At 44.6% G+C, this 27,505-nt stretch overlaps 1 protein-coding gene across 1 annotated transcript in view; it reads left to right on the top strand.

Annotated features, from left to right (window-relative positions):
• LOC119463342 (transport and Golgi organization protein 6 homolog) overlaps positions 1-26,957 on the top strand; it is a 44,546-nt gene extending 17,589 nt beyond the window's left edge. Inside the window, exons 7-17 of the mRNA XM_037724159.2 lie at positions 2,503-2,668; positions 6,380-6,453; positions 6,741-6,850; positions 8,196-8,384; positions 9,353-9,464; positions 15,488-15,682; positions 15,758-15,874; positions 16,639-17,350; positions 19,500-19,651; positions 19,731-19,841; positions 26,705-26,957. Of these exons, the coding sequence (XP_037580087.1) occupies positions 2,503-2,668; positions 6,380-6,453; positions 6,741-6,850; positions 8,196-8,384; positions 9,353-9,464; positions 15,488-15,682; positions 15,758-15,874; positions 16,639-17,350; positions 19,500-19,651; positions 19,731-19,841; positions 26,705-26,902 (2,136 nt within the window). The 3' untranslated portion in view covers positions 26,903-26,957. The remainder of the gene's footprint in view (positions 1-2,502; positions 2,669-6,379; positions 6,454-6,740; positions 6,851-8,195; positions 8,385-9,352; positions 9,465-15,487; positions 15,683-15,757; positions 15,875-16,638; positions 17,351-19,499; positions 19,652-19,730; positions 19,842-26,704) is intronic.
• The last annotated feature ends 548 nt before the right edge of the window (positions 26,958-27,505 follow it).

The raw sequence follows: 27,505 nt of genomic DNA, 5'->3' as shown, positions 1-27,505 counted from the left end.
TGTCCCCGTGCACACCCGCCGCCGTGCCGGTGTAGCCACTCCAGCCGGTCCGGCGCCAGCTCCCTGAAGTTTCGCTTTGTGCCGTTATCGAGAAGCGGGCGTTTGCCAGCGTGGGCAGTTTCGTTGGCCGGACTGGGACAGCGCCACTGCTTCCCTCTGCGCTGCAGCCACAGCGTGCAAGGTCAACACGTGGCTAGAAAGTAGAGGAAGCATAAAGGAGAAGGGTTCACTGCCATTTTCTACGCGTGGCTACGGTAGCGTGGCTGAGACGTCAGCACGTACACGCATGTTCCGGCGCAACGCAGAATCGGCGACCTTGCCATGTGAGAGAGTGTGAAATCTCCGCCGCGTTTTTTTCTTTCTTTCTGGTTCGTGCGCGGCTTGAGGGGGTTCTCCTAAGCTTTTACTCTACGGCGGTGCTGGAGCAATGCCGGTCGGAGGCGCCGCCGCGTGATTTGGCGCGCTGCCAAGAGCATTGTCGGTGCGTGGTACGTTCGAATTAACCGCCGCAAATGATTTCGCATTCGAATTACCGGGCGTTTTTGCACATTAAGATACACATAACTTTGACAGGACCACAGCGTCGGTTCGAATAAACCGGGAGTTCGAATTAAGCGTGTTTGAATTAACGAGATTCAACTGTAAATTGAATGCAAATGTTCTAGCCGCATTCCTTGACTGTCGCATACGCGTGGCGGCTTAGTGCACATGTTTTGCATATGTGCGGGCCTTGAAAATTTTTGCTTTGGTTGTAGTGCGGTACCGCTTTTAGTGCGGATATTCGGGACTCCGGGGATTTACGTTATAAGCGGTCTACACTGTAATTGCAATCTGATTTGTGACTACTTTCACTGTTTCTATGGCACTCAGCAGCCGCTACTGCTGCAATAACCTAATTTGGTTCAGAAATCAAATAGCTAAAAAAATTTTATAAGTGTGAAAATTGGGGTTCGCATCATAATAGAGGGTGCATAAGAATAGAGGAAGTACTGCAGTGACTGCTGCTGAAATCAGTTGTCTGATCTACTACAAAATTGTGCTGAAGTGAAGGATGTGTGAGAAGGCCACTTTGAAATCCTCAAAGCAGCTCCTGTCTTGTTGGAGATTGTGTTCGTAACTGGCTGAGGTAAGTGTCACAATCTACAGTGGCCAATGCATTACAAGATGACAACAAAGAGGGCAGTGAAATAAAAAAATAAGAAGGATACACATGCGATGAGCATAAAGTTCGGAGTGCTGATTTTCAATTTACCTTGCAAGAGCTGCTTCAGAAAAGAACATCTGCCATTTGCGGCTCTTGACTGGGAGATTCCATGCCTGTAGGTGTCTTAATGAAACATGTACCCAACTGGCTGCGTTCCAGCTTCATTAACTCCTGGATACTTCATCTGTGTGCTGAAGGCTCCAGCTAAAACCCCTTGAAAACTTTGGGCTGTGTGTCATGTCAGCATGCCTACAGTATTGTGATATACTACAGACCAGGTTCACAATCAGAGTTCCTCTTTTGAGAAAAATGTGTTGTTATCACAAAAAAAAAAGAAAAAAAAAAACTGATGTGGTATAATGCAGAAACACTGAAAGAATATTTTGTGCCATCGTTGTACATTCTCAGCCACCTTTTGTGTATGGCAAACGTTTTCAGCAGCATGTGAAATTGATCTAGTGTGTCAGCTTGTGGGTTTGCTGTTTTACAGTGAAGTAAATTTTTACTTATTGTTGGTCACCTCACAAATTTCTTCTCACTCACCCCATGTCACAACAGCTAGTTATTGGTCCTACAGGTTTTGGAACTATAGGAAAGGCAGTTTAAGCTGCTATTCAAGTTTTCTGTGCAAAATTTTTTTTATACAGCTGATAGCCTATTATATAGACGGTCAGCGTTCAGAAACATCGAGTGACCATGGCAGCATAAGCTTTCAGGACTGAGGTGCATGACAGGTGCTACCAAGCACTGCTTGGCAGCACCTCAGTCATGCAGCTGCCGGCATTCAAAACCTCCAGCGGTATAGGTGTCTCACCCATGCAGCAGGAACAGTCGCATTGTGGAAGGCACATGCTGTGTCATAGTGAGTTGGAGGTAGTGGGGTAAGTACTGCCACATGCAATACGAAAGGCAACATCCAAATTGCTTTCAAAAGGCCATAATGGCTAAACAAACATGGCCCACACAAACGTGTTTGATGGGAATAAATATTCAATAGGAAAGCTGTTTGTTACATACTAGCATGTTATGTTCGAATCCACACATTGCGAGTAATCGTTTTCCAGTATAATTTACTCACATGTAGTGTGAATAATTTTGCACTCTCTCTTCTTTTGTTTTTTCTGCAGAACAAATGCTTAGAAAATTTTGGAAAGTAATTTGTCAATCTAGGCTGATTAAGTGTTTGCCTATAAGGGTCCCTTTAAAATATTTCATTCTAGATAAACTGTCACCATCGTCTAATCATGTGTAGGAATGTTTGTCACACCACTGACTGATAGTATGTGAAATCATCGCAGGTGGTGGAACTTTTCTTCCAGCCACAAGGCTCCAGCATGGACAAGATTGTCTTTCGTGTCGCATGTGCTATTGTGGGCGCTATGCTGGAGGAGCAGCCGCAGAAAACATCGTGCCTTGTTTTGAGCAAGATCTTTAGACCCCTTTTCACCTGCACCTGTCAGCAGGGTAAGCATTGATTAGCTGTTTGTTTCATTTTATTTTTGCAAATAGTTTCTTTAAAGGGGCCCTGAATCACCACCCCTCGGCCTTGGTGAAAAAACATAGACCGCGGATAACATGTGCCGCTGTGAACTTCTCAGTCCAGTATTTCAGTCATACGTGGTGCGTGGATCTCGCAAGCTGAGCGCAAGGTCACCTTTTTCTCAAATGCTCTCTTTTCCACAGAAGCCTGCTCCTCACTTTTTTCTGGATACTTTATTTCGTAATATAGCAGATTCCCATACGCGGCTGCTATTGGCCAATAGCTGAGATCAATCACAAAGGGTGTTTGAATCAGTGCGCTTCTTTCTACTGTTACTGTGTATATTTATTGATGCAATTTAATAACCATGCTGAAGTAAGCGAAAATCTGCTTTCGAATTTCAATAATAGTTACGTACTTGCGGAAAAAGCCAACTGTTGTCTGCTCATGCTCGGCCCAGACCACCCGCATAGAAATTAAACTTTGCCCACCCTGCTTATTGGTGACTGACGTAGCCTCGGGTCTCGCTAATTTCGACTAGTTTTGAACCCTCAACTAGCCTCAAACCACGCGAAACTTGAAGTCAGGCCACACACATGCTTGCCAGCGAGCACTCACTCCTGGCTGCTTCTGGTTAGATACCTTGGCAAATTTCGCTTCGTATTGAGCTATCGATAGTGCTTAAAAATGCGCAAGTTGGATGTGGCTACTATTCGTCAGTCAAGCTAGTGCAGGACAAAGCCGGTTTGCACTATGTAGCATTGCCAAACATGCATATGAGCACGAGAGCACATGCAAGCCCTGTGGTGCACAAAGCAAGCACTGCACATATCCACTACAGTTGCATGTAGCTGTGGTCTGCTATGTAGCATAGATACTGCGGCCGCCGCAGGGTGCCACGACCAGTCTGCTGGCTGAGCGCACCGCGTTTGGCATGTCGTAGGCACCAAAATCGGAAGGAGTGCCATCTAGGTGAGCATCCAAAATCAAATTTGAACTTTGTGCCACGGTGACGTTCAGTAGGCGGAGTGTTGTGGGCACACCCCTCTCCGCCGTAGCCTTCACAGTGCAAGTTATTGAAGAAGGAGCAGAAGTACCGCTTACTAGATGTTTGATTGCCAATAACTCCACTTCTGCTGAGCACGTTGAAGTACTTTTTGCGGCAATGTATTTTTGAAATAGTCTACTTTAACTTCAAATGCATTTCTCGACTTCGATAAAATGTGTTTCAGGGCCCCCTTTAATGGCCTATGCATTCCTCCGCTTCCCATAAAGCACTGAAACCATGAGGATGAAACCAGTGTCTGTTTGTATGCCATGGTACTGAGCACTACTCCCAGGAGTACCAACCACTACAGGTTTGAGCTAGGCAAGCTGCAGGGCCACATCAGTCGTCGCCTTACAAATACAGGTGCACTGCAATGCGTGCACACTTGCTCCCAAAGGGGCACCGAGTAATGTGATGCAAGAAGCAGTAGTGCCCAAGTTACCAGAGGAGTGCCTTATTTGCACTGAAAATCTGGTGACACCTGGCACTGTGCAAATGTATGGTCCCAGGTGTCACAAGAAGCAAAGTCAAAGGCAAATACACAAAATGGACACCACCAGCACATTTCTGCGAAAGGAAAGGTTCATGTGATGCGTCATGAAGGTAGGATGGATGGATGGATGCACTTTATTTTGTCTATTTGACGATGGTTGAGCTCCTAGATGTCCGGGAGCCCCCTGGCCGACATCTCCAGACGAGCCCGATCCACCAGCCAGAGCTGCTTCCTACAGGAATGCTCCCTACAGGCATGCTGCATACTCTTGTGGTGGCCAAAGGGTCAGGTCGCAAGAGTCCAGGGCAACCTCTGATGCCGTGCTGCCTATAATGAGTGCGGCAGGGCACAGTAGGACCATGTACAATTATTAGGCACTACTCTTCAGCTAAGCACTCGAAAAGGAGCAATGCAAGGTACACACTTACTGCAGATGGAGCACACTGTAGACGAGCTCATGTCTGAGCAGTTCCCATAGCAGCTATGGGACAAGAGAAAAAGCATCTATGCACATTGCTCTACTGTCCCAGAAAGGCCTCTTGTGCTTGCTTTCATGGCTGTGTGTTGCACAACTCGTGCCATGTGCAACCGAAAGAGCAAGGGGTCCATTCCAGTGTAAATTGCCCACTAGACCTTCTTGAGCAGAGTGACACCTGAATGACAATGCAACTGTCATCCCATCTTACCAAGGATGGAAAGAGAAGAAGATCAGGGTTGAAAGAATAGGCATGTAATGGCCAATGTATCATGTAAGCTATGCTTTATTGATGCCGCAAGATGCTGATTTTGGCACAGTAAGCTTAATGCAAAGCCCATAGTTGCATTTTTCATATACTGAGGTGAAGCTTCAGCTTTGGATAGTTCAACAAACCAATTACTAATTAATAATATAGAATTAATTTCTAACTCAAGTAACATTTTCTTTTTTGTGTGTGTGTGTGTGTGTGTGTGTACAGATGTACTCTCCATGGCCAGAAATAATCAGTCAACAAGCGGTTCCAATTTTCCTTGATATGGAACTATGTTTGGGTGTTGCAGGGATAAAGGTGATGGAGTGCACCACAATCCCCACATCACTTACAACAGTAGGATAAAAAAGCTCATTTTTTGGCATCAGTAACGGGTACTCAAAATGGTGTTCAATTGCATTTAAAGGCAGTGTCATAGCACACAGCTATGACATCAACATGGCAAATGCATTCATGTGTTGTAATTTTACTGGGAATCCGCCTTGTATGAAGTGTGTAGTGTTTGCCAAAAGTTTTGAAGCCACTGTCTGATTTAACAGAGCGGCTGTCAGGTTTTTGTGTACAGGTACGGCCACTGCTAGCGGGAACACAAGAGCCCGTGCCATCGCTCCGCGGAGCGCCATCGCTGTGCCTCGTGAAGTCTTGCAGTGCAGGCGCAATCAAAGCGATAGGAAGAGAACTTGGTGCTTCATCTGCTCCAGTTCCTCCCCTTCGTCACGCACGTTGGTATCTCAATCGTGCGCGCTTGCAACTCTGAATTATTAACGCTAGATGCAGGCACAAAGAATTTGGGAGGAACCGTAGCAGGTGCCTGCACCACAGGACTTCACAAGATGCCGGCGGTGGTGCTGTGTAGAGCGCTACCACTGGATGCCGTGTTTCCTCTAGCAGTGGCCGGCCTTTACATGAATTGCTGGAGAATTTTCAGTCTGCTTTAAGAAGGGGGGGGGGGCAGTTGTTGCTCTCTTAAAGAGCTTTAGCTTGGGAGCTCCTATCTAAATACATGGGAAAGGAGAAATTATTTTTCTCAGCAACCACTGCACCGATTTCGATGATGTTTGTCGCACTTAAAAAAAAAAAGAATCTAGTGATTGCAGAACGCAGACCTTTATATAGGTTGTTAATTATTTTTCTTTAGTTGTTAAAAAGTTCAAGGTTGATTAATTAACGCATTAGACAAGGGTCAACCACAGAAACGAGGCATGCAGCACTCACTTCCAACTTAGCATCCCTCTGGCAGCATAGCCATCATCCAAGATTTACTGTCAATGAATAATTCCACAATTTCAGCATTGAATTAAATTTTTAAAAATTGGTCTTGCAAAAAAAAAAAGTAGCTCATTTACAGCATCTCAGTTATATTTGAGTCAAGAAAGACAAGCGTTTCACATTCTGTCTGATCCAGGTGCTGCCTTGGCCTTGAATGGTGCAGTTGCATCAGAAGAGGAGTTGGGAAACTGCATTGAATTGATACACAAGGTAGAGTGCTATGCCTGCCTTGGTCTATACGCTACTTAGTTGATAAGACTTGACCAACTCTTGGTGTTCAAGCTAGATAAAAAAAAAATTGAGTTTTGTCAGATGTCTAACAGTATTTACATGTCTAATTATTATAATTGCAGATGCCCTTGAAACTCTCAGAGATTTCACCAGACACCTAATCAACATGTCGAACTGTATAGCCAAAGTTTAGCCACACAATGTTCGCATGGCTACTAGGCCTAAATACTCATTTTGTCATTTCTCATCTTGATAACTACTTTTAGATAGTTTCCTGCCTTGACCCCAGCCATCCAATTCTTGAAGCAATAGTTCCAGTTTTTCCAGTAATTTTTGAGATCACCATCTGCACTGAAAACACGGTATCTTACCTGCGGTGAGTTTTTACTACCTTTACTTGAAATGACAGTGGGCAGGGTTCATGCTTTTATAGCATTAAAACACTGTATCTTGTACTTCCTGTTAATGCTGCTTCCTAGGTTTTCGTTTATCCCTTTACTGTGCCTTAATATTTAAGCAGCATGATTAGTGCACCTGTTTGACAATTGCTTTGTCAAGGTGTTACAGCAACAGCGGAAGATTCATGAGGAGAAGTCCTCATCAGAAGCATCGATTTCAGAAACTTGAAAGAAGGAGCCGTGGTCTTTTAAGGAGAATTGAGTCTCTCTACTGCAGTTACATGAACAATATTTGTATCAGACATTTATGACAGTATTGTGTACTTATCACAGCTTGTGTACTCGTTACTTGTACTAAAAGGTTACTGACACGAAAATATTGTGTCCTGCTTTTCTTGCATTTTTTGGTAGTTAACTCCATAATTATGGTACGAAGTTTAAATTCCTTAAGAGCACCACAAATAAATACAGCACCTTTTGTATGACCTGAAAATGCATGCCAAGCTCAGCATGTCTTCGAGCATAAAAAAGAAGACTTGAAATTGGCCCTTCCAATGGTTCTCTTCTCTTGGAAACCCAGGGGGCATGCTGTCCCTTCTTGTCCTGTCGAGTGCTGAATAGACTCAGCCTTTGGCAGTATGATCCTAGTGTGTGTTTATGCATCCATGGTATCTGGTACTGTGAGACAGCTGCAACAGATTTTGATGACTTGATCAGTCTTCTCTTTCACGTTTGAAGCTGTGCTGTACTTGGGGTGTATTTTGAACTGGTTGCATTAAAAGATAACATAATTAATTATTTGTTGCAGTCTGAGGAAATAGGGGCTCCATAGCATAATTACTCAGTTGACGGCTGTCCAATAAAGCAATAAAAACGAGGTAAAGATTTTCATACGGCACTCCTTTAAAATGAAATGCAGCTGATTATTTCACAGCATTGTATGCATGACAAAGGATACCATCTTCTAGCCCATCCCCTAGGGCGTGACACCACCAGGTTCTATATTTTGTGACAGTTCTTCTCAGTTTCCATTCTTTCTGCCCTTTGCCAGTGGCTGACATGAAGCCGACAGGATCAGCCCCTCAACAGGGTGTATAATAAAGAATGAGTAGAATTGTGTAGTACAGAAGCCTTGCCAAAGGGTCTGGCGACAGATCTTATCACTTGCTGAGTTTCTTGGAAAATTTTGACGAAGACTGCGCCTCATGAGTAATGGGAATGTAGTTGTTTGCATAGCGTATTTTACACTTTGATGTTTATAGTTAGCAGTTGCTGTACTTTACACAGTTTTTTTTGTTCAAATCACAATGATACTCTTTTTAGGAAACTATGTGAAGAAGTTCTGTGTGCAGTGTACCACAGCCTGCCATCTACAACTGCAGTGGAGTTACTACACTGGTGTCTCTTCAAGGCTACAAATCATCTTCCACTTGCAACACTACGTAATGACATTGTTTTTGTGCTTGGTAGTTCTGGTGGTGTTGAAGCAATCAATCGGTTGTTGCCATTGAGGTAAGCAGTGCTCACGTCACATGTATCTTGTATATGTTTGTCCAAATTTGTTTTTGTTTTTTCAGCCATTGTGCTAACTTTAATCTTGCAAATTTAGATGCCATTCTGTTTACTTTACTTTGGCATCTTATTTTTAAAATTATTATTCAAGCAACATTAGTAACCTTGTGGCACTCTAACACTTTATTGCTGTCATTGTCATTAAAGGGACACTAAAGGGAAAAATGATTTCTTCTGTATCAGTATATTACCCTTCCACAATACCCAAAACACTACTCTTACTGCGAGAAGCCGCTTGGTAAGCCAGAAAGAAAAGAAAAACACAAAGGCGAGTGGTGACGCCACCTTGAAGTTCCCACACCAGCTCACCGTGATGTCATGGATTTTGACAGCGTCTTCTAGGTCTCAGTTAATTCTTTAGTGATAAAGATTGACCACATTGTGTTCTAAAGGAGCCCAAGATTGAATACGGCAAGTTTCGTGAACTTTTATTGAGCCAACATGGCTCAAATACGAAAAAATACTTTAAAAGTCGTGATGTCACACTGAAGTGCTGGCATTGGGGTTTCCGTGCGAAATTTTAAAAAATTAGCGTTGAGCTTCATTTTCTCTTCTAATAATTGACCCATTGCAGTGTAATTAATGACAGCAGAGTTTTTTAAGAATACTTTATCAGTCTAAGTTGATTTATTGTTTTACTTAAGTGTCCCTTTAAAGTAATGTACATAACAGAGCGATGAATTGGGCTCCTTTGTGTATGTTCATTGTTCCTGCACCATGTACGGCACACATTAAAGGGGACAAGAGGAACATTGACTATGAAGGAAGGCTCAAATTCTTCGTGTCAGTTTGCATCTTCCTTCTTAGTGTACCTGTTTTCCTCGTTAGCATGTGCCGCAAATACAGCTGCACAGAAATATTCAAATGTCATGAAGTGTTGTGACAGAGTACATGTTGTCATGTTCCAGTGATGAAGAATGGCTGAAACGGTCAGACCAAGCTTTCCTAGCTGCAGCCTCGGTGTTCCAGCATGGCAGCTTCAAAGAATCATGCGTTATATTTTTCATGTCTCTGCTGAAAGTGAGTGTCCCTGTTAATTATGTGAGCGCCTGTCTCCATCTTTCTAGATGGTGGGAAATTTATACTTTCTTCTTTTTCAGGCACCTTTATTTTTGTATTATTTTTTAATGGTGCTAAAATACTAAATGTTCATGCCTCATTTTTTACTTTAATAGTATAAAAACTTCAACAAGGCTACTTTAATGCGTGCAACCAATGGTTGGTGCTTTTCATTGTTATTGGAATGGTTGATGGAGGCTTACTTTCCATACATTTTGGTTCATTGGCATTGTAAACTTTCTCTGAATTTTGGGCGATCCAAACAGAATGTCTGCCAGCATCATCTGCACAGTGATTGCGTCACTTTTAAACATGAATGCTCCTGCTCCTTTGGCCTGTTGTGCTGATCTCAGAGGGTGAACCCGCAGCAATAGCCAGTATGAACTCATTGAGAATCCAGTGCAAAATCAGTGAAATTCATTGATTATCATTAGTTTTGATGAAGAGAATGAAATTCAGCTCAGTGGCACAACTGCAGGTCAAACCCACGCCCAGTAGCAAGGTGCAGGTTGGAGCCAGACATGCCAACCACTGAGCTCTCTCCCTAGTTGCCCACTTGAAGTGTGTGCGACACAGCACACATTCCACTCGTGTGCACATGTACTATAGAGGTAATAGAAAATAATTTACAGGCAATAGAACTGACAACCAGGCTAGTTGGTGATGACCGTAGTGCAAGAAAAGACAAGGACCAAATAGCTCCCATCCTGTTTCCTTTCTTATCGTCATTTTGTCTTGTACTGCCGTCCTCATAATGAACAAATAATTTGCTCATGCAGACATAGCGGGTGCTGCCTAAAACTTGTAAAATTGCTGTGGCGGGTGTATATATAATTATTGATGAGTAGACAATTTTCCAGACAGTACTAGTGTGTCTTCAAAAAAGTAAAAAAAAAAGGACAGAAAAAGATTTCGAATTACTTGCCAAGAGTGAGGCCTTATTTAAGTTTGCTTTCAATCTGAAAAAACGGTTCAGATGAGCTTTTAAAGCAAAGGCATGTATATTGAATTTGCGTGATAAAGTTAATTCACAATTACTGTTCGAAACTAACAAAAAGTAGACCTCTAACTTCTAACTCATGCTTTAGAGCATAGAATGTACCAAAACTGTCGAAAAAGTGTGTATAGAATATTCCAGAAAGCTAAAAAAAGGTATGTCTTGCAATTTAACGCAAACACAGAAGGCTTTTGGGAAAGATCGAAACATTGTTTTAGTAGTTTCCAAGTTTCAAGTGTGTTGTATAAACATGCAGAAGCATGGAATTGTGCATAACATTAGACTGTAGTTAGTGTGCTTATTTTTTTTCTGAGATTTATTTGTCCTTGGGCAAATGACACATTCTACTAATTGATTTTTTCATTTTTTCTGTTGGAGGTAAATGGTCCACTCGGTGAACAGATTTGTCCATTAGGTCACCGTATTGAAGACTACCTATAGACAACATGATGACAAGAGAAGTGTCACATGAAAGAAATTTTTTCCTGCAGGCTCCTTGCACCATTAACGATTTTTCCAACTAGTGAAGAGCAGTGGACAAGCTGAAGCTGTCTTAAAGGGCCCATCACCAATCCAAATAAAAAATTTTGATTATACGCTGGAAGTTGTTATGTGCCCTCTAGGGAATGTTCTACCGCAAGAATATTTAAAATTGGTTCATTAATAGCCGAGATAGAAATATTTCAGTGCCGCAAACCAATAATTTGAGGAGGCGAGCTTCACCGCCAGCATAGACACTCTCTCCACTTGCCCTGTCTAGCCTCCGCAAGCGAAATTCCTTCCCAGCGTTCTCCCATACCGGAGCTCGAAGATTGCATGACGCATACGTCACAGGCCCCGCCTTCTTTTTTGTTTTTTTCCTTGCTATTTTGCTATGCAGCGCACTTCCACTGATGGTGTCGCGCGCGAGCTGTTGTGTTTGTCTCATTTCGCACGGCGCATGATTTTGCACGCTGAGCACGAGAACACCTGGCTAGCAGTATAAGTCAATGCTACACGAACATTGAGACAGACACAAGCAGATCACAGAGTATGATCAAACGCTGGAGCATGGTAGAAAATGTCATAGTTTCGTTGTCTGCGCTCGCGACTGCATGACGGGGGAATAAGCAGATGAAACGTGTGGGGTCTCACATGTGCTCTTGGGACAAAGGAACAACAACACAGTAGTGCAAACAATCAAAAGGGCATTTATTGCACCTTTCATACACTAATGCACACTAGCCGAATTACAACCAATTGAAAATTCACACGGGCGCGCGACAAATCAAGGAAGTCCGACTCACCGCGACCCGATAGCGAGCGAATACGTTTGCCCCAAGCTATGACACCATCGCCTAGTCGTTCACGTGTACAGTCACGCGAACGGTGGCGCGCTCGAACGATCCGTGTTCGTCCATACCGGTGTCCTGCTCTTAGCCTCGCGCGACGGTCGCGCGAAGCGGGCCGGCGCACGCGTGAAGCGTTCGTGCGTGTTGGCCGCCGATCCCAAGCCCAAGAGGGAGCGCCTTCGACCTTTTTCTCCCAAGTCACCCCACCGTTCGGTGGTGTTAGCATCGCGACACTAGCGCCATCTCTTGCAACGCGCCGCAACCACTACGACCACCGCCTGCACTTAGCCACGCGGTGAAGCCGGACCACAGGAGACGCGTGAGAGTCGCGCATCCCCACATCCCCTCAACCTTAAATCACTACACATACTCCGGCGAAACATGTCACAAGGTCTATCAACGCGCGCGTCGCAAACAAAAGTTAGTACATGCGACAGTGGTGCCACAACATGCGAGCCGACATTGTCTCTGGGGTTCACCGCTGGCGTCTGTTGGTCACAGCATCAGCTCTGCAGATTCGATGGCACGACTCCAGCACAGGACTCCGGAAACGGCGACGCAGAAGTCGGCACGAGCAAGCGTCGCTCGCGCCAATGCGCCCTGCCGGCGAGAGCCGCTGTAGCCGTTGGTGACTGCCGGCTCTTTTCCCAGCCGCCGAGGGTAACGAGCCGGACACAGGCGGCCGCCGAAATCGCTGCGCTGAACTGGCCGCAGGCATCTGCATCGCCTGGGGTAGCTCGTTCGTAGGTCGGGGCAGCAGCGCAGACGATGTGCAGGTGACAGCAAACCAGGGGTGACTCCGCTCACGCTGCGTACACTCAACGCACTCGACAAACACTAAAGTAGTGCAAGGGAGAGGAATTCGGCACACGCATTGCCCACGTGGTACGATGTTCAATTCGGCTTGCAAAATTTTCGGGTGGCATTTCAGATGCTAAGTTCACGTGAACAAAGCTTGCTTTCTTGAGTCGAACGAGTAATTTCAATTCGTGCGACGCTAACTAGAATGAGGGAAGCAAAGTGCGACACCTCAACACAATGGTCCACCAGGTTTTGTCCCTCCACGTGCGACAGGCGGCTTCGTAAAGCCTTAGGCCTAATGCGTCGCTACCCTGACAACAACCGGCATCCAAAAAAAAAAAAGAACAACACCCAAAATGGGCACAAGAACAGGCAGCCGCGAGGAGACGTTAGCTCTGTGAGGTGGTCCTACCCCGCTCGGTGCACACAGCATCCGAGTTGACGGCGCCCACCGTCCCAGACGGTGTCGGAGTGCCCGGTGCCAGGCTGCAATACCAGTCAGCCCGTAGCGGCACCCGCGGCCACCCAGCTCCCTGAGCCGCGACTTCCGAAGTCAAAGAGATAGAAGGAGCTATTTGCATAAGAAATTCGGACCACCCACTTGGCATTCCGTACTCACTCGCTTCAGGCTTGCCAATGCTCCGCGGGCGTTAGGCCTCGCTCTCCCAGGATGCAGACCACGTGGCTCTCGTACTGACGAGTGTACTTCAACAAAACACTCGCGAAAAGGCTTAGCATGTTGAAAAGTTCAAACACGCTACAGCAACCGTCGTCTCTCTCAAGAAAGTACGCCGCCGACACTAGCGATCAAAATCCGCGCTAGGACTACGCTTCGGTTGAAACAAAGGTTGTCTCAAACCGAGCAAAACTGTTAAAATTATCGTCTGATGGCCCAAGAGGCCCCACGTTGGGCGCCAGATGTGGGGTCTCACATGTGCTCTTGGGACAAAGGAACGACAACACAGTAGTGCAAACAATCAAAAGGGCATTTATTGCACCTTTCATACACTAATGCACACTAGCCGAATTACAACCAATTGAAAATTCACACGGGCGCGCGACAAGTCAAGGCAGTCCGACTCACCGCGACCCGATAGCGAGCGAATACCTTCGCCCCATGCTATGACACCATCGCCTAGTCATTCACGTGTACAGTCACGCGAACGGTGGCGCGCTCGAACGATCCGTGTTCATCCATACCGGTGTCCTGCTCTTAGCCTCGCGCGACGGTCGCGCGAAGTGGGCCGGCGCACGCGTGAAGCGTTCGTGCGTGTTGGCCGCCGATCCCAAGCCCAAGAGGCCTTCGACCTTTTTCTCCCAAGTCACCCCACCGTTCGGTGGCGTTAGCATCGCGACACTCGCACCATCTCTTGCAACGCGCCGCAACCACTACGACCACCGCCAGCACTTAGCCACGCGGTGAAGCCGGACCACAGGAGACGCGTGAGAGTTGCGCATCCCCACAAACGGAAGTGTACATATCTCTTGCTATGGTGCGAAGTAAAACAAAAACATGCAGACATTCGGCTTGTGTGTTTTATTATTTCTCTAAACTTTAATTCGTCTATTGAAATATGTGGAGATGGGTTTTCACAAGGCTCACCCTACGAGCGATGGTCAGGAAAAGGCACGACGCTCCTCTACTCCGAAACGCACAAAGGTGCTACAGCAGGGTTCGGCGACTCTCCGACATGGCGCAAAGAAGGCTCCTGAGTCAGATTGCCAAGAGACCCTGGTTTATTCACCCAAGATACAGCACAGTCCGACAGTCACATCGCTTACAGGCAAAGGTTCACCGCAAGACCGATCGAGTATGCGCACCGGCTGCACTAGGGCTAACCGGGTGGCGGCCCACCAAGCGCGAGAACGAGGAGTCACGAGAGCAAATGTCCCACGCAACCAACTCGTTGCGCGCCTGTGAGCATCTGCCGCGGCGATGAAGCGCCCCGCGGAATAGAGCTTAGGTAGAGAGGGTGCCCTGGGACCACCACTAGAGAGGCCAATCAGGGCGCTGTCCTGATGACGTTTGCTCGTGCGGTGACTCAAACCTAGGAGGGAGAAGCACACTTTGCACGGGAAATTAGCTGCGGCATGCTAGCCACGTCTGCCATGCTGCCGTTAGGGCGGCGATTCCCGGAGATCGAGTTAAGCACAACGCGTCAGCTGGGGGACGAGGCGTGGGAAGGCACCTTCATCCCCACAAGCAACAGATTACACAAATAATAGATGTTGCCTTAAATAATTCTCGAAGTCCCGTGCCACTATGAGCGACGTCACAGCACAGACATGTACGTAGATGCACTTGAGCATATACGTCAACCCTCCAGCTTGGAGTATGGTGCCCGCAAGGAGAAGGGCAAATGGCGTCTGGTTTAAAATTTCAGCTCTTTCCGCGGCGAGTAACAATGTAATACTTTGCCGACACGATTGTTAGCGTGCATTGTATGCACTGTGCTTGTCAGCTCAGTATGGCCAGACTTGGTGAGGGGCCCTATAAGGACTGCATTGCTAGACCAAACATCTTTAGAAGAGCAGAGCTCATCTTTCATGTTTTCTGCAAAGAAATACTTTGAGCTGAGCATGTCTTCCATAGTGTTAGAGATAAGCTGTCATGTCATCTGAGTTAACGTTATTGCTTTTAGTTAACCATCTATGCAGGAGTTTCCATTGAGCACAGTGTAGTTCTGTACTGGTGAAATTCTTATTTTCTTTGTGGACTGTGCACGCTGAAACCTCATGCTGAGAGTTGCCTCTGTAAAGTCCTGTGCTGAGTGACATCTTCATGTTCTGTTAAATTGTGGCACTCATTCAAGTTTGCTGAATTAAGGTGATCAACTTTGCTTACATTGTTACAGAAACTGACTGGGGCCGTTGGAGACCTTCTGTCAGGAGAGACCAATGACACAGTTTTGTCGCCTACATCACAGTGTGAGCTCAACTCGCAGGAAGTAAAGGACAACCTACTTCTGTTACACCTTGTTGAAAATTTTGCTGATTTAATATCTGAAACTCTTTTACAAAATAAGACCTCCCTCTTGGAATTTGTTGTGGTAAGTACATTGCTTAATATCCTTAATCAATTCAAAAAATAAACAACGTTCCTCGGTCTTTTTGCTCTTGCACAGGAAACATTAAACCGAGTTACCCAGCTATCGAAGAGTGCTGAAATCAACAGTCTGGCCTTGCAATCTACTATATTCTGCCTTACACTTCTGAGTCTCCTTATCTCTGCAGAAGACATGGTATGTTCATATTTACAGTGTATATATGATTGACAGGTACTAAAAGTCGTGGGTATTTTGTGTTTGGGCATAAGAAAAATATTAGTAGTTGGGGTTTTGAGTGCCTAAGGTGCTTTTTAGATTGTGAGGGATGCCATAGTGGAAGGCTGCATATTAATTTTAATTTAGTCACTTGTCGTTCATAACATGCGTGAAAATTTATGTGCACAAGATTTTTTTTCCCCTTCTAACACGCTGGAATGCGGCCCCATGGCAGGCAGAATTTGATGACAACCTTGTACTCAGCAGCAGAATGCCATAGCTACAGAGCCGCTGTGGCAGATGAAAATTGATAACATAGAAACTACAGTATTTACCTGTGTACCACCAACCTCTTATATTCTGTTGTTTGGATTAATTCAACCATGTTGAAAAGTATTAAAGTACACCCACGCATATTTAAGCATTCCTTTAACTTGAATCTGGGATAAATTGTACCAAACCTGCATATCCCATTGAGGTCATAGTATTGGAAGCTCACTGCCCAAATTTGAAGGGTAAAACATAACAGAACCAGCTGTGTGCAAGACATGTGTTTTAGGGCAATTTATGGGCAAAAGTTTTCATATTTACTTGTAAAATATTTTACATGTAGTGAGTAAATTTGGGAAATGGGACAAAGTAGTAGTGTACGCATACTGAGGGAACATGTGATCTTTAAGTAGGGATTTGCTTAATTTTCAATGGCAACCAAATTTTTGTGTGCGTTTTTTTTTTCTCTGAAGGCGGCAGCAAAGAATAAGGAATTGTGGCAACAGTGCTACAAGTGCCTGGCATCTTTGGCAGGCAGCCACGGTAGCCCCGAGATAAGAAACTTAGCACACCAGTTGCAGGTGTCAGTAGCAAGCCAAGGGGTAGCAGCACCACCACAGAAGCCAAGTGCTACAAGTAATGCTGGCTTCTCTTCTCCACCAGTGGCAGATGATAAACACACCAAAGCTGCACGTCAAAAGAAATTGGCTGCTATTGCAGCTGGATTTAACATTTTGTCCATTGATGACAGCCTTAGCAATGAAGCAGTGGTTGCAGAGGCCTCTCAACAGCAGCTTGGAGAGGAAACTGCTAGGGTGGCAGCAGAACCATCAGGAGTCCCACCAGCTGCTGGGGGCACAGAATTTGGGCAGTTATGGTGCGAGTTGCATGATGGCATGGCACCCATTCGAGGCCATGCATTTATTCAGCTGCGCCGAAAGCTTCTAGAGGGCAGTGCAGAAGTATGGCAGCAGCGAGATGAGTTGCTTGAAGCTTGCCACTCAGGCATTCAAGATGAAGATTCATATGTCTACCTGAGCGCCATCCAAGCTTTGTCTGTTCTTGTTGAGAGAGACCTGGACCATCTGCTTCCATGGCTGGCAGAGCAGCTGTCCCTGGAGCAGCTTTCAGTGGAAGCACGCCTCAACTTGGGAGAAGTTCTTTTACGAGTTACTAAAAACTTTGGTGAGTGCTCACACGGCAAGCTTTGAATTAGTGTCTGATGCTGTCTTTTCCGACAGGCAAAATCTGCGGTTTTTGAGTGATTAATTTGCAAAGTCAGCAATTCCAAGCCCATGGGCCTACTCTTCATTGCACAAGGAAACAAACATATGTTTGCACATGTAACCACTGTTGTATGCTTATTGAGAATTTAATAATGTTCACTAAATTTCATTCCTTTTCTCTTTATTCCCTTAAATACCCATAGTAAAGGAGTAACTTACACAGATACATTAGTAAAATATACACAATTGATACGGGTATAATCATGTTGAATTGTGAACATAAGTATTGTGAGATGCAAACAGGCTATATATGTAATTTAAAGAGCAATTAAACAAATTAAACAATATACAAATGCTCAAACAAACATCCAGCCTTTTGGATGGCAACGCTCTTTATTTCCAAGTGCCATGTGATATTTTCTGAAGTTTGCAAAAGCAGCTTACATTGTCGTAGTGTTATTGATCTAAGAAAGCTTCACATTACAATTACTCATTGACACATGAGACTACATACATACATATGAGATGTATACATACATATGTGAGAATACATACATACATATTAGATGCTTAGCAAATAGGAAAAGTAAGCATTGTCGAAGAAATTATAAGCTTTGGAAGGTGTAATAAAATTGTCAAGGATGCAATCAAAATGTTAGCTGAGTAAGGGAAAATGTAGACATGATGGTGTAAAGCAAATTATGATGGCCCCGTGAGAAGTCAGTTCACGTGTCATGCCTATCGATGTCACATCTTTTGTTGGCATCATGGTACCACACATGAAGAGATTGAACACTGTAGTGTCTGGTGAGCCAAAGAGGTGCTCACAGGAAGGGGAAAAATTTCAGCAGAACCCATCTCACGATGAATATCGACGTTAATGCGATTATCATCAAAGTAGCAACGCACCGTATTGCCACCACCCAAACGCATCACGTGTGCACAGCCAGGCTCCTTTGCTTGCTTTTGAACACACTGTGCCATCTTGCGGTGCCGCTGTGAAGTCCGCGCATGGCGTGTGTGTGAATTCAGACAAAATTATCTGACCATATATGATAAGGGTTCAAATCCGGCCAGCACCGGAGAAATTTTAAAGGATTTTTTTTGTCATTGAAGAGCGGCACATACCCTGTGGCAGATATACCCAGTGACCCAAGCTTGTGGGAAAGAGGTTTATTGAAGAGCAATACATGCCCAGTCACCCAAGTTGGTCTGACAGTCGGTTTCGAACTCGGTTCCCTCAGCAGAGCAGCCAAATGCTCTACCTGGTGCCAATGACTACCAATGACTACCAGTGACCCAAGTTGGCCGTAATACGGTTAAAGACATAAATAGATAGGCAGAGAGATGCTAGAAAGTGCATCAAGTATCTTAAGAATGCTAATTGCATCGTAACATAGGAAATGAAATCATTGCAGTGGTGACTGTGGCAGGAATTATCGAAGGTCCACCATGCCTGGTCATTGTTTTCTACTGCTTGTTCATGATTTTAAATTCTTTTCAAAATTGTGTGTAAATTAAATTTGTGTCTAGTTTTTAACAGAACTTCATGTATTGCTAGGCGGAATATGAGGTGCCTGAGAAAGGTTTTGGAGCTTCTGCGCTTTAAAATAATGAAGACAGGTGGAATTCATCAGCCCTCAGATGGTCACATTTAATTACTTGAAATAAAAGCAGACTCTTTAATGAAGCCCTGTTTGCAACTTCTGTTTTTGAAGGAAAGGCAGAGGTTCAAGAGCATATGGAGCAGGCTTGTGCTTTGAATGTGTTTTGTGTGACTACAATAAATTGTTCTGTTTGCTACTTAATGTTGTGTATTAAGTTACATTGACTTCTAGATTTTGACCTCCTAGTGCAATCAGCAGATTAGGCAGAGTACCTTGCTAGATAGCCTACTCATATATTTGGTGATGGCTCTCGCGTTGTGCCTTTCTCTATGGCATATCTGAAACTGATTTTGTTCTATGGAATAAGTTGTTTCTTGTACGCTGTTTTTGTATAGAAACTTTTAGACATGCATCTAAATAGTGCATATATTTAAAAACTTATGGACATAGGTTGGCATTCTGCTTCTTTTATATGTCAATGTGTTTGTCTTTCATTCATAGGTGACATGGCTCCTAAGTACAGAAACCTGTTGGTGAATAGCTTTTTGTGTGCTGCAAAGCACTCTGACCCAGTCATCAGATGCTCAGCCGTATCGAATCTGGGTGAATTGTGTGGAAAGCTTGGTTACTCATTTGTTCCAATCACACAGGAGGTAAAGGCTGTTTGTATATGTTTTCCTTTAAAAAATAATTGGTGTCAAGCATTTAAACTTTCTGCTTTTGTTCTGCTAGATCCTTAACTGTCTCCATGGCCTGATCAGGGATCCTGATGCCTTGGTATGTCATGCTGCTGTGTTGGCTCTAGGTTGTATTATTCAAGGAATGGGTCAAAGGATATTTCAAGTAAGTGTTCTTAATGTGTAGTATCCCTAATAATTACTAACAGTAGCGACACTGTTCTGCTATGACTGGTGCACGTGAAATCCACTGTGATGGGAAATGAGAGAACTAATAATTTGCTTCTGGTAATTAGTCACATAAGTGATATGGTATGTTTTATTGTAATCTCAAGCATTTTATTTTGCAAAATAAAATCCTGAATCACATGGATACGTTGACATCACAACATTGGACAATGTTTTACCAGCTGTTAGATGCCCGAAAGCCACTTTCGCATATCTGGAGAGCTGTGCATGGCCTGTGTTCACGTCCTGAACAGCGCTTTCCATTCACTGGCCGGCTGTCTGCAAAAGGTAGTGGAGAGGACGACCCTTGCCCTCTTGTCTAGAAAGCCATATCGTTTACCAAGACTCCATGGCTGGCCTTCGACGGGACCATTCATCAAGAGATAATGTTGTGATCGATAGTGTTACTTATGTCCGACATCAAAAATAACATAAGCAACTATCTGCGTCTTCGAGGACAAGTCCCTTTGTCGAAATGTTGGCTACAGTGGCATTCCTTCTTCAAGTGCTGTTGACCACTTCAAGCCTCCATCTTGCTATATCTTGGTTGGATATCTGCTGCTTTATTTCGGGATGTCAAGGGAGCATATGATAAATATTTCACGAAGCCATTCTTGATCTTCTTGAGATGGTTGGCTTTGGGGGTTGATTAGTTAGAACTTGATTATGAGGTCGCTTTGTGTGTACAGAAGATGGCCTAACCACATGACACTAAGAGGTGTGTTCGAAAAGAAACTGAACTTTTGCTATAACACCTTTACTGCTTATGGTACAACATTTTAAGTGTTGTCCCCTTCAAAGTAGTCTCCTCTACTGGCAATACACTCTTCCCATCTTTTCTTCCATTTTTGGAAAGCTTCCTGGAACACACTTTCTGGAATGGCACTGCAGGTCTCTTCTCGCATTGTCCTGGACCTCCTCTACGGTTTGGAAACAACATCCTTTCAAGGTGGTTTTCAGCTTGGGGAATAGAAAAAAGTTTGCTGGGGCTAGTTCCGGAGAATATGGTGGGTGGGGCACAATAGGAGTGTGGTGTTTCGCTAAGTAGCTGCGGACAAGGAGCGACGCGTGAGCCGGGGCATTGTCATGATGCAACATCCAAGCCTGATTTTCCTACAATTCAGGCCTCTTACTGCACACAGAATCTCTCAAAGATGCTACGATTCCCTGGTAAACTTCTTTGTTTACCATCTGACCAGATGGCCCGAATTCCTGATGGACTTTTCCTGATCCTGATGGATTTTTGACAGACTCATGCATGCTTTTTTTGGACGAGGAGAACCTTTGGCCACCCACTGCAATGACTGCACTTTCGTTTCAACATCATAGCCATAAACCCATGTCTCATCGCCTGTTATGATGTTCTTAAGAAAGTTTTCATCATCATTTGCAGCGGCGAGCAGTTCCTGGCTGATTTCACCACGGGTCTGCTTCTATTCATCAGTCAACAAATGCGGCATGAATTTTGCACTGACACGACGCATCCCAAGTTTGTCACTCCAAATTTTATGACATGACCTTACACTGATACCCACTTCGTCAGCGACTGCTCCAACAGTCAAACGACGATTTCCACGAATCACAGTTTGAACTCTCTCGACGTGGTGATCATCTGTGGATGTGGAAGGTCATCCAGGCTTGGGATCGTCACCGACCAATATTCTTCCGTCTTCAAAACGCTTGAACCAATCATACTACTGCGTGCGCCTCATACAGTCCTCTCCGTATGATTGGCTAAGCAACTGAAATGTCTCTGTGAAAGTTTTCTGAAGTTTGTAGCAGAACTTCACACACACACGCTGTTGTTCCAATTCCTTCATTGTCACTTTGGCACCAATCCAAAGAACAGCTCGTTCATGTGCTTACTTCAGCGGCTGTAGCTCGCCAACTAACGGTCAGAGCAAAACGCGGCAAATGGCAGTTTGTTTTTCGGTCATTAGCGGCAGCGCGCTCCCTCTGCCGGTTGGCGCGCTATTTCAAAAGTTCGGTTTCTTTTTGAACACACCTCGTACATCTACTAGGGTGTTGCTTAAACTACAGTACTAAACCCAACACTGTTGAACCTCACACTCATTGGCCTAGTTGAACATCTGCCAACAGCAATAAAGGTATCAATGCATGCAGACAATATTTGTGTCTGGACGTGTGGAAGATTTAGCAGCTGCATTCAGAAAAGCATTTAGAACACTGAGCAGGCAAGAAACCTACAAATATCAGTGGATGGCCCGAACATTAATTTGAAGTTGTTGAGGTGCCTGAAAGAGGAGCTTGCTGCATGTGATGCGAGTCAAATATTCTGGACACAGGGAGCTGTGCATTACAAGTTGTGAGCGGCGCATTTGAAACAGGACACAGTGGGACATTGGGGTATTCCTTCGCAGCATATACCATATAGACTCGTGTAATGACTGCACTTTATTTTCACAATTTTGATGTGGTGCGGCCCTTACTCCAAAATCTTGCTAAGCAGGCTTGTGGCTACCAATATCGGCCCATATAATGAGGTCACTGGTAAGCTCTTCATGAATGCAGGGACATGTTTCACAAACAGAAATGGTAGGTTACAATTGCTAGCCTGTTTGTTGATAGCAGGTTATTGATAGCTAATAATAGCAGGGGTTGTTTGATTCATGACATGTGTGAAAAGTCATAGCTTGCAGTCTTGCTCTTTTTATGTCAGTAATGCCAATGCCTGCATTGAAACGCAGTTGAGCAGCCAGTTCTAATGCCGCTCCCAACTTTCATCACCAACATGGTGATTTCTGAATGCTCTCCTCAACTGCATGAGAACAGTTGGGGAATATGCTTAGAATTGTCAGAGAAAACCTGGAAAAGTCAGGGAATTTGAAAAAAGTAATTTGGTAGACACCCTGACTAGGCACGTTGCCCAAGCCTGTTCCCTTTATCTTGCCTTAGAAAGGCCGTAGACATCATTTTGTGCTACAATCTCTGATTATTGTAGTGGCCTTCCATCAGGCTCCACTCCCATAACAAACCATTGATTTCTCCTTGGTGTCTTGTTTGACCAGGAGTGCACCTCATTGTACCAGAAATCAGAAAAATATCTGAACTGTCATCTCCCGCTCGTAAAAAAAATTAATGCAGAAACTTCTCTGGGAGTTGTCGAAGTATGCATAAGCATTGTGCCACTTGCTCATCTCCACGCAGCCCGGTGTCAGTATCAATGTTATGAAACTTGATCTGACCAGTATTAACGACAGCGCTGCGGCGACACGAAATGCTGTGAACGGCAGCGCAAGGTGAATTGATGGCGCAAGCACTCTACATAGGTGGCGGTGCCAGGTCTGCTGATGACGTTCTGATCATTATAAGCCATTATTGATCTTTACCACCTTATTCATCTGTATCGAACATTTACCAACTGTGATCAACCATATTCTGGCGACAGCTGTGTATGACGCCGCTGCGCGGGCCCTATCTTGAAACTGATCTGTGATGGGGACCGAGTGGGCCGAGTGCTGATAGCGTCATGTGTGCTGTGTTCTTGCTGCTTAATTCGCGTTGAAGTGAGACATGCGGGCCCTATCTTGAAAGCGATCTGCGATGGGGACAGAGTGCGCCAAGTGCTGATAGCTTTGTGTGTACTGTGTTCTCGCCGCTTTGTTCCCGTTGAAGCGAAAGGCAGCACGAAAGTCAATTCGCTTGCTGCTGCGGGCCCTATCTTGAAAGTGATCTGCAATGGGGACCGAGTGGGCCGAGTGCTGATAGCGTCATGTGTGCTGTGTTCTTGCTGCTTAATTCGCATTGAAGTGAGACACGCGGGCCCTATCTTGAAAGCGATCTGTGATGGGGACAGAGTGTGCCGAGTGCTGATAGCTTCGTGTGCACTGTGTTCTCGCCACTTTGTTCCCGTTGAAGCGAGAGGCAGCACGAAGGTCAATTCGCTTGCTGCTGCGGGCCCTATCTCGAAAGCAATCGGCTTATGTGACGGATGGACGAGTTTCCTCATTGGGTAGGCATAGAAAGTCTTACGCATTTAAAAACTATCCCTGCTTTTTTTGTTATTTGAGGTAGTACACTAACCATGTCCATATGTATACTGAGGCCTCAGTGACTCTGCAGGGTTTGGCTGGAGTCGTGGTTTTCCCAGCGAGAGTCACTATGTCAGTTTCAAAACATTCCACCCGAAGATATCGATGACTGCAAAACTTGCAGCTCTTCATGCTGCACTTTATGGCATCAGCCATGAACAACCTCGTAGATTATCCATATTTGGCGACTTGAAGTTAGCACTGCAGTCTTACTAAGTACCAACTGTGCAGCATGGACCACAAGTGGTGTTTTAGATTAGAGAACTCATCCATACCTTAGCCGATGAAGGCCATCACATCAAATTTTGGTGGCTTTCATGTCACTTGTCACTGCAGCATCATGCTGATGACGCTGCTCAATCAGCTCTAGGAGACAGCACACAGGAATTGATACTGTTATCAAGGTTAGATGTCACTAGAAAACTTTGCATGCTTGCACGAGACATCATGTCCTCCATTTGGAACACCTCACGTTTTCAAAACAACCAACTGCACTACCTGGACTCTTCAGAAGACTCTGCCTTCACATCCCATCTGGTCTCTGTCGATACAGGGCTATCCTACTTTGTTGCCAGGCAATATGGCTAGGAATGACCTAGACAAAATCTTTTTTTTTTTTTTTTGCCTTTCGCATTAGAATGGCCGACAATGCTACCTGTGAACACTGTTCCCGAGGAGACCTTTGAACACATTCCTTTATTGTGATAGCAATTATATGGACACTTCAACCGGATTTCAGCTGTCGCCGTCGCCGTGCGGTTCCGTATAAAGTCCAAGGGCGATAAAATCGTCGCCGCGCGGTATGCGCGAGCGAAAGTGCATGGGTGACGCGCGCTATCACGGAGAGCTAACGCACGGCGGAAAGCAATCGCGACCGTCGCGCGAAAGGCCGTGGGAGTATGGGAGGGAGGGAAGCGGGGCGACGCTGTGCTCCGGCACCAAAGGCGTATCTTGCAACCGGGCGTAAGGGGAACTTGCCACTCCATCTCCGACGCGAAAGCAAGAAAGCGGGAAGGCAGTGCGGGAGGGAGGGGGGGGGGGGAGGCGTGCAGCTTCTACTCTGCCAACAACTGCGTTCGCACTTTGCCGGCTGTGGCGGTCGCCCACACCATCTCTTATCTCCACACTGCTCTGACCTTTGTATGCAGTGTGCATTCGCCGCTCAGTTTCCGTTGAAACGATAGACCGCACGAACCTTTGCCCGCTGCGGCGGCTGCGCTTGCTGCCAGCGTTTTGACAGCCGTTGTCTGCGGTCATTCAGTGCGATCTATTCATGTTTGCTTGTGCGCGCTGACACCAAGGTTGGTAATTCAGTTAGTAAGTGAATGTGTCCAAGTTTATGCAGCCGATAAAACTACTATCCCTACTCCGAATAGCTCTCTACTAATTTGCTATAGCAATTGATGCTTCGCCTTTCGAGCGAAACTGCGACATTTTTTTACTCTCCTTCACACAGTGTATGGAGACAATCGCCCACAACTGCACTAGCTCATGTTGATCACAAGCCATAGTCAGAACAAACCATTTTGTAATGCCGACGTCATGTGCCATCACAGCATGTGGTGATGTATGGGCATTGTTACATTTTTAAGGGCAACAAACTGGCACAAATGGCTTTAATCTTCATTGGTGTTCATTTGTGGTGCATGTGATCTTGGTGTGATTGTAACTGGCTGTGATCGTTGCCCATGCTCTGTGTGTCACCCTTTATTTTCTCCTGATCTATCTGCCTACCCCTCCCCCATCCCCCAATGTAGGGTGACAAACTGAATTCTCTGTTCTGGTTAACCTCCCTACCTCTCTCCTTTCTTTTCTCTCACTCTTTCTCTTAAGCATTACATTTGAATGACCTGCATCATGTGACATCAAAGCGCCAACAACCAGATTTCCATGGTGCCAGGTTATTCATATGTAGCTATGCTAAACTTTTATGGTTGTTTTCTAACATACGGTAGAGATTTTAACTGTGCCATGCATCGAGCACTACATGGCAGCAAAGTGAGGGCAGTGCTGGAGCTGTATCCGTGAGCACCAAATTACACCTCGAATAGGTGTTTCATTTTGTAGTATTTTGACAGCCAATATATACTACGAAATATACTATGTAATTCATGTTAAGGGACCGTTTTTTCTTCCTCCACAAATTTTGAACTGAAGTTTTACATTAGATTGTCTAATGCTGCAGTCTTTGAAACTCGCAAAATATTCTTGTGATGCAAAGATGTCAGAATGAAATGTGTGCAGCAAAAATGCAATTTCTTTATTATGTTAATATTCATAAAAGCATGCCAGCTTATGCAAATTCTTGATGGTCTATTGCAGAAAATATGTTTATCAAGACATTAAACAGATACAGTGCATACTGTCTGTGTGTGTGCATGTGTGTGTGCATATGTGTGTGCATGCGTGCATGTGCACTAGCTGGTCAATATGAATCCGCAGTCCTCCTCATAGCTCCTGTGTTGCTTGTATCTCTGTATACATGTATCTCGCATGTGCCTGTGTGCAATACTTGTTGTAAGTAAAAAGCATTTTGTAACTCTGTCTTTATTTATTTATTTATTTATTTATTTATTTATTTATTTATTTATTTATTTATTTATTTATTTATTTACCTATTTATTTGTTATTTATGACATATTGCTGTCCAAAGACCAAGCAGGGGAGTAAGCTTCACGAAAACATGAGTAGAAAGCAGGAAGATGGTTCACAGAGCTTACATTTGTGTGTCATCTCATTTACCTTGCAGGTAATGCCGCATGAAGTGAAAGACATCTATCGAGATCTAAAGCATTTGTACACCACCACATCTGACAGTGTGACAAAAATACAGGCACAATTGGCTATTGAAAACCTCAACTCTGCAACACAGGAATTTTTACGGTCTCAACCTCGTATGGAAAAGCGTATTCAAATACTGGATTTGTGCAATCCCAGTGGAAGCTAATTAAGTATGTGCTGTTAAAGTTATTTGTGTATCAATAAACTACTCTGAATGGGAATCCTGTGTGTTGTTATATAGAGAAAAGTTTACAATGCAAGAGGTGTATAAGGACTTTTGAAATTCAGCATGGGCCATTTTATAATTATAATAGCCATTTTTCTTTCAATTACAATGTAATAATACCACTCCTGTTTTATCTTTCAAAGCATTGAGAAAACACTGAACTCGACTCTCTTCATTAGCTGTAGATGAGCATATCAGCACGTAAGCTCTCTCTTCCAAGAATTTAAAAGGGTTTTGAATAAACTTCGACAGTGTACAGGTAGCAAGCAAGCATAAAATTGAGTGGCAGGAATTTTAAGCAACCAAAATTTTTTTGGTTCTCTTGTGTGCACCTCTTCTGTCGGCACATTTCCTCAAACCTGCTTGTGCCCAGCCTTCACAGGCTATTATGGTGAAATATTAACTCATCCAAGCATGTCACAGTGGTGCTCTTTTACTTTGGCTTTAATGTGCACTTATGATAGTGTGGCAAAGAATCACAAAATACCATGTACACCCAAGCAGCAGACACGACAGTATTGGATTATAATTTGAACATATCTG

Source organism: Dermacentor silvarum, chromosome 1, assembly GCF_013339745.2.
Source record: "Dermacentor silvarum isolate Dsil-2018 chromosome 1, BIME_Dsil_1.4, whole genome shotgun sequence".
Classification (NCBI taxonomy): domain Eukaryota; kingdom Metazoa; phylum Arthropoda; class Arachnida; order Ixodida; family Ixodidae; genus Dermacentor; species Dermacentor silvarum.
The sequence above is the reverse complement of the archived record's forward strand: the minus strand, read 5'-3'. Positions and strand labels throughout refer to the sequence as shown.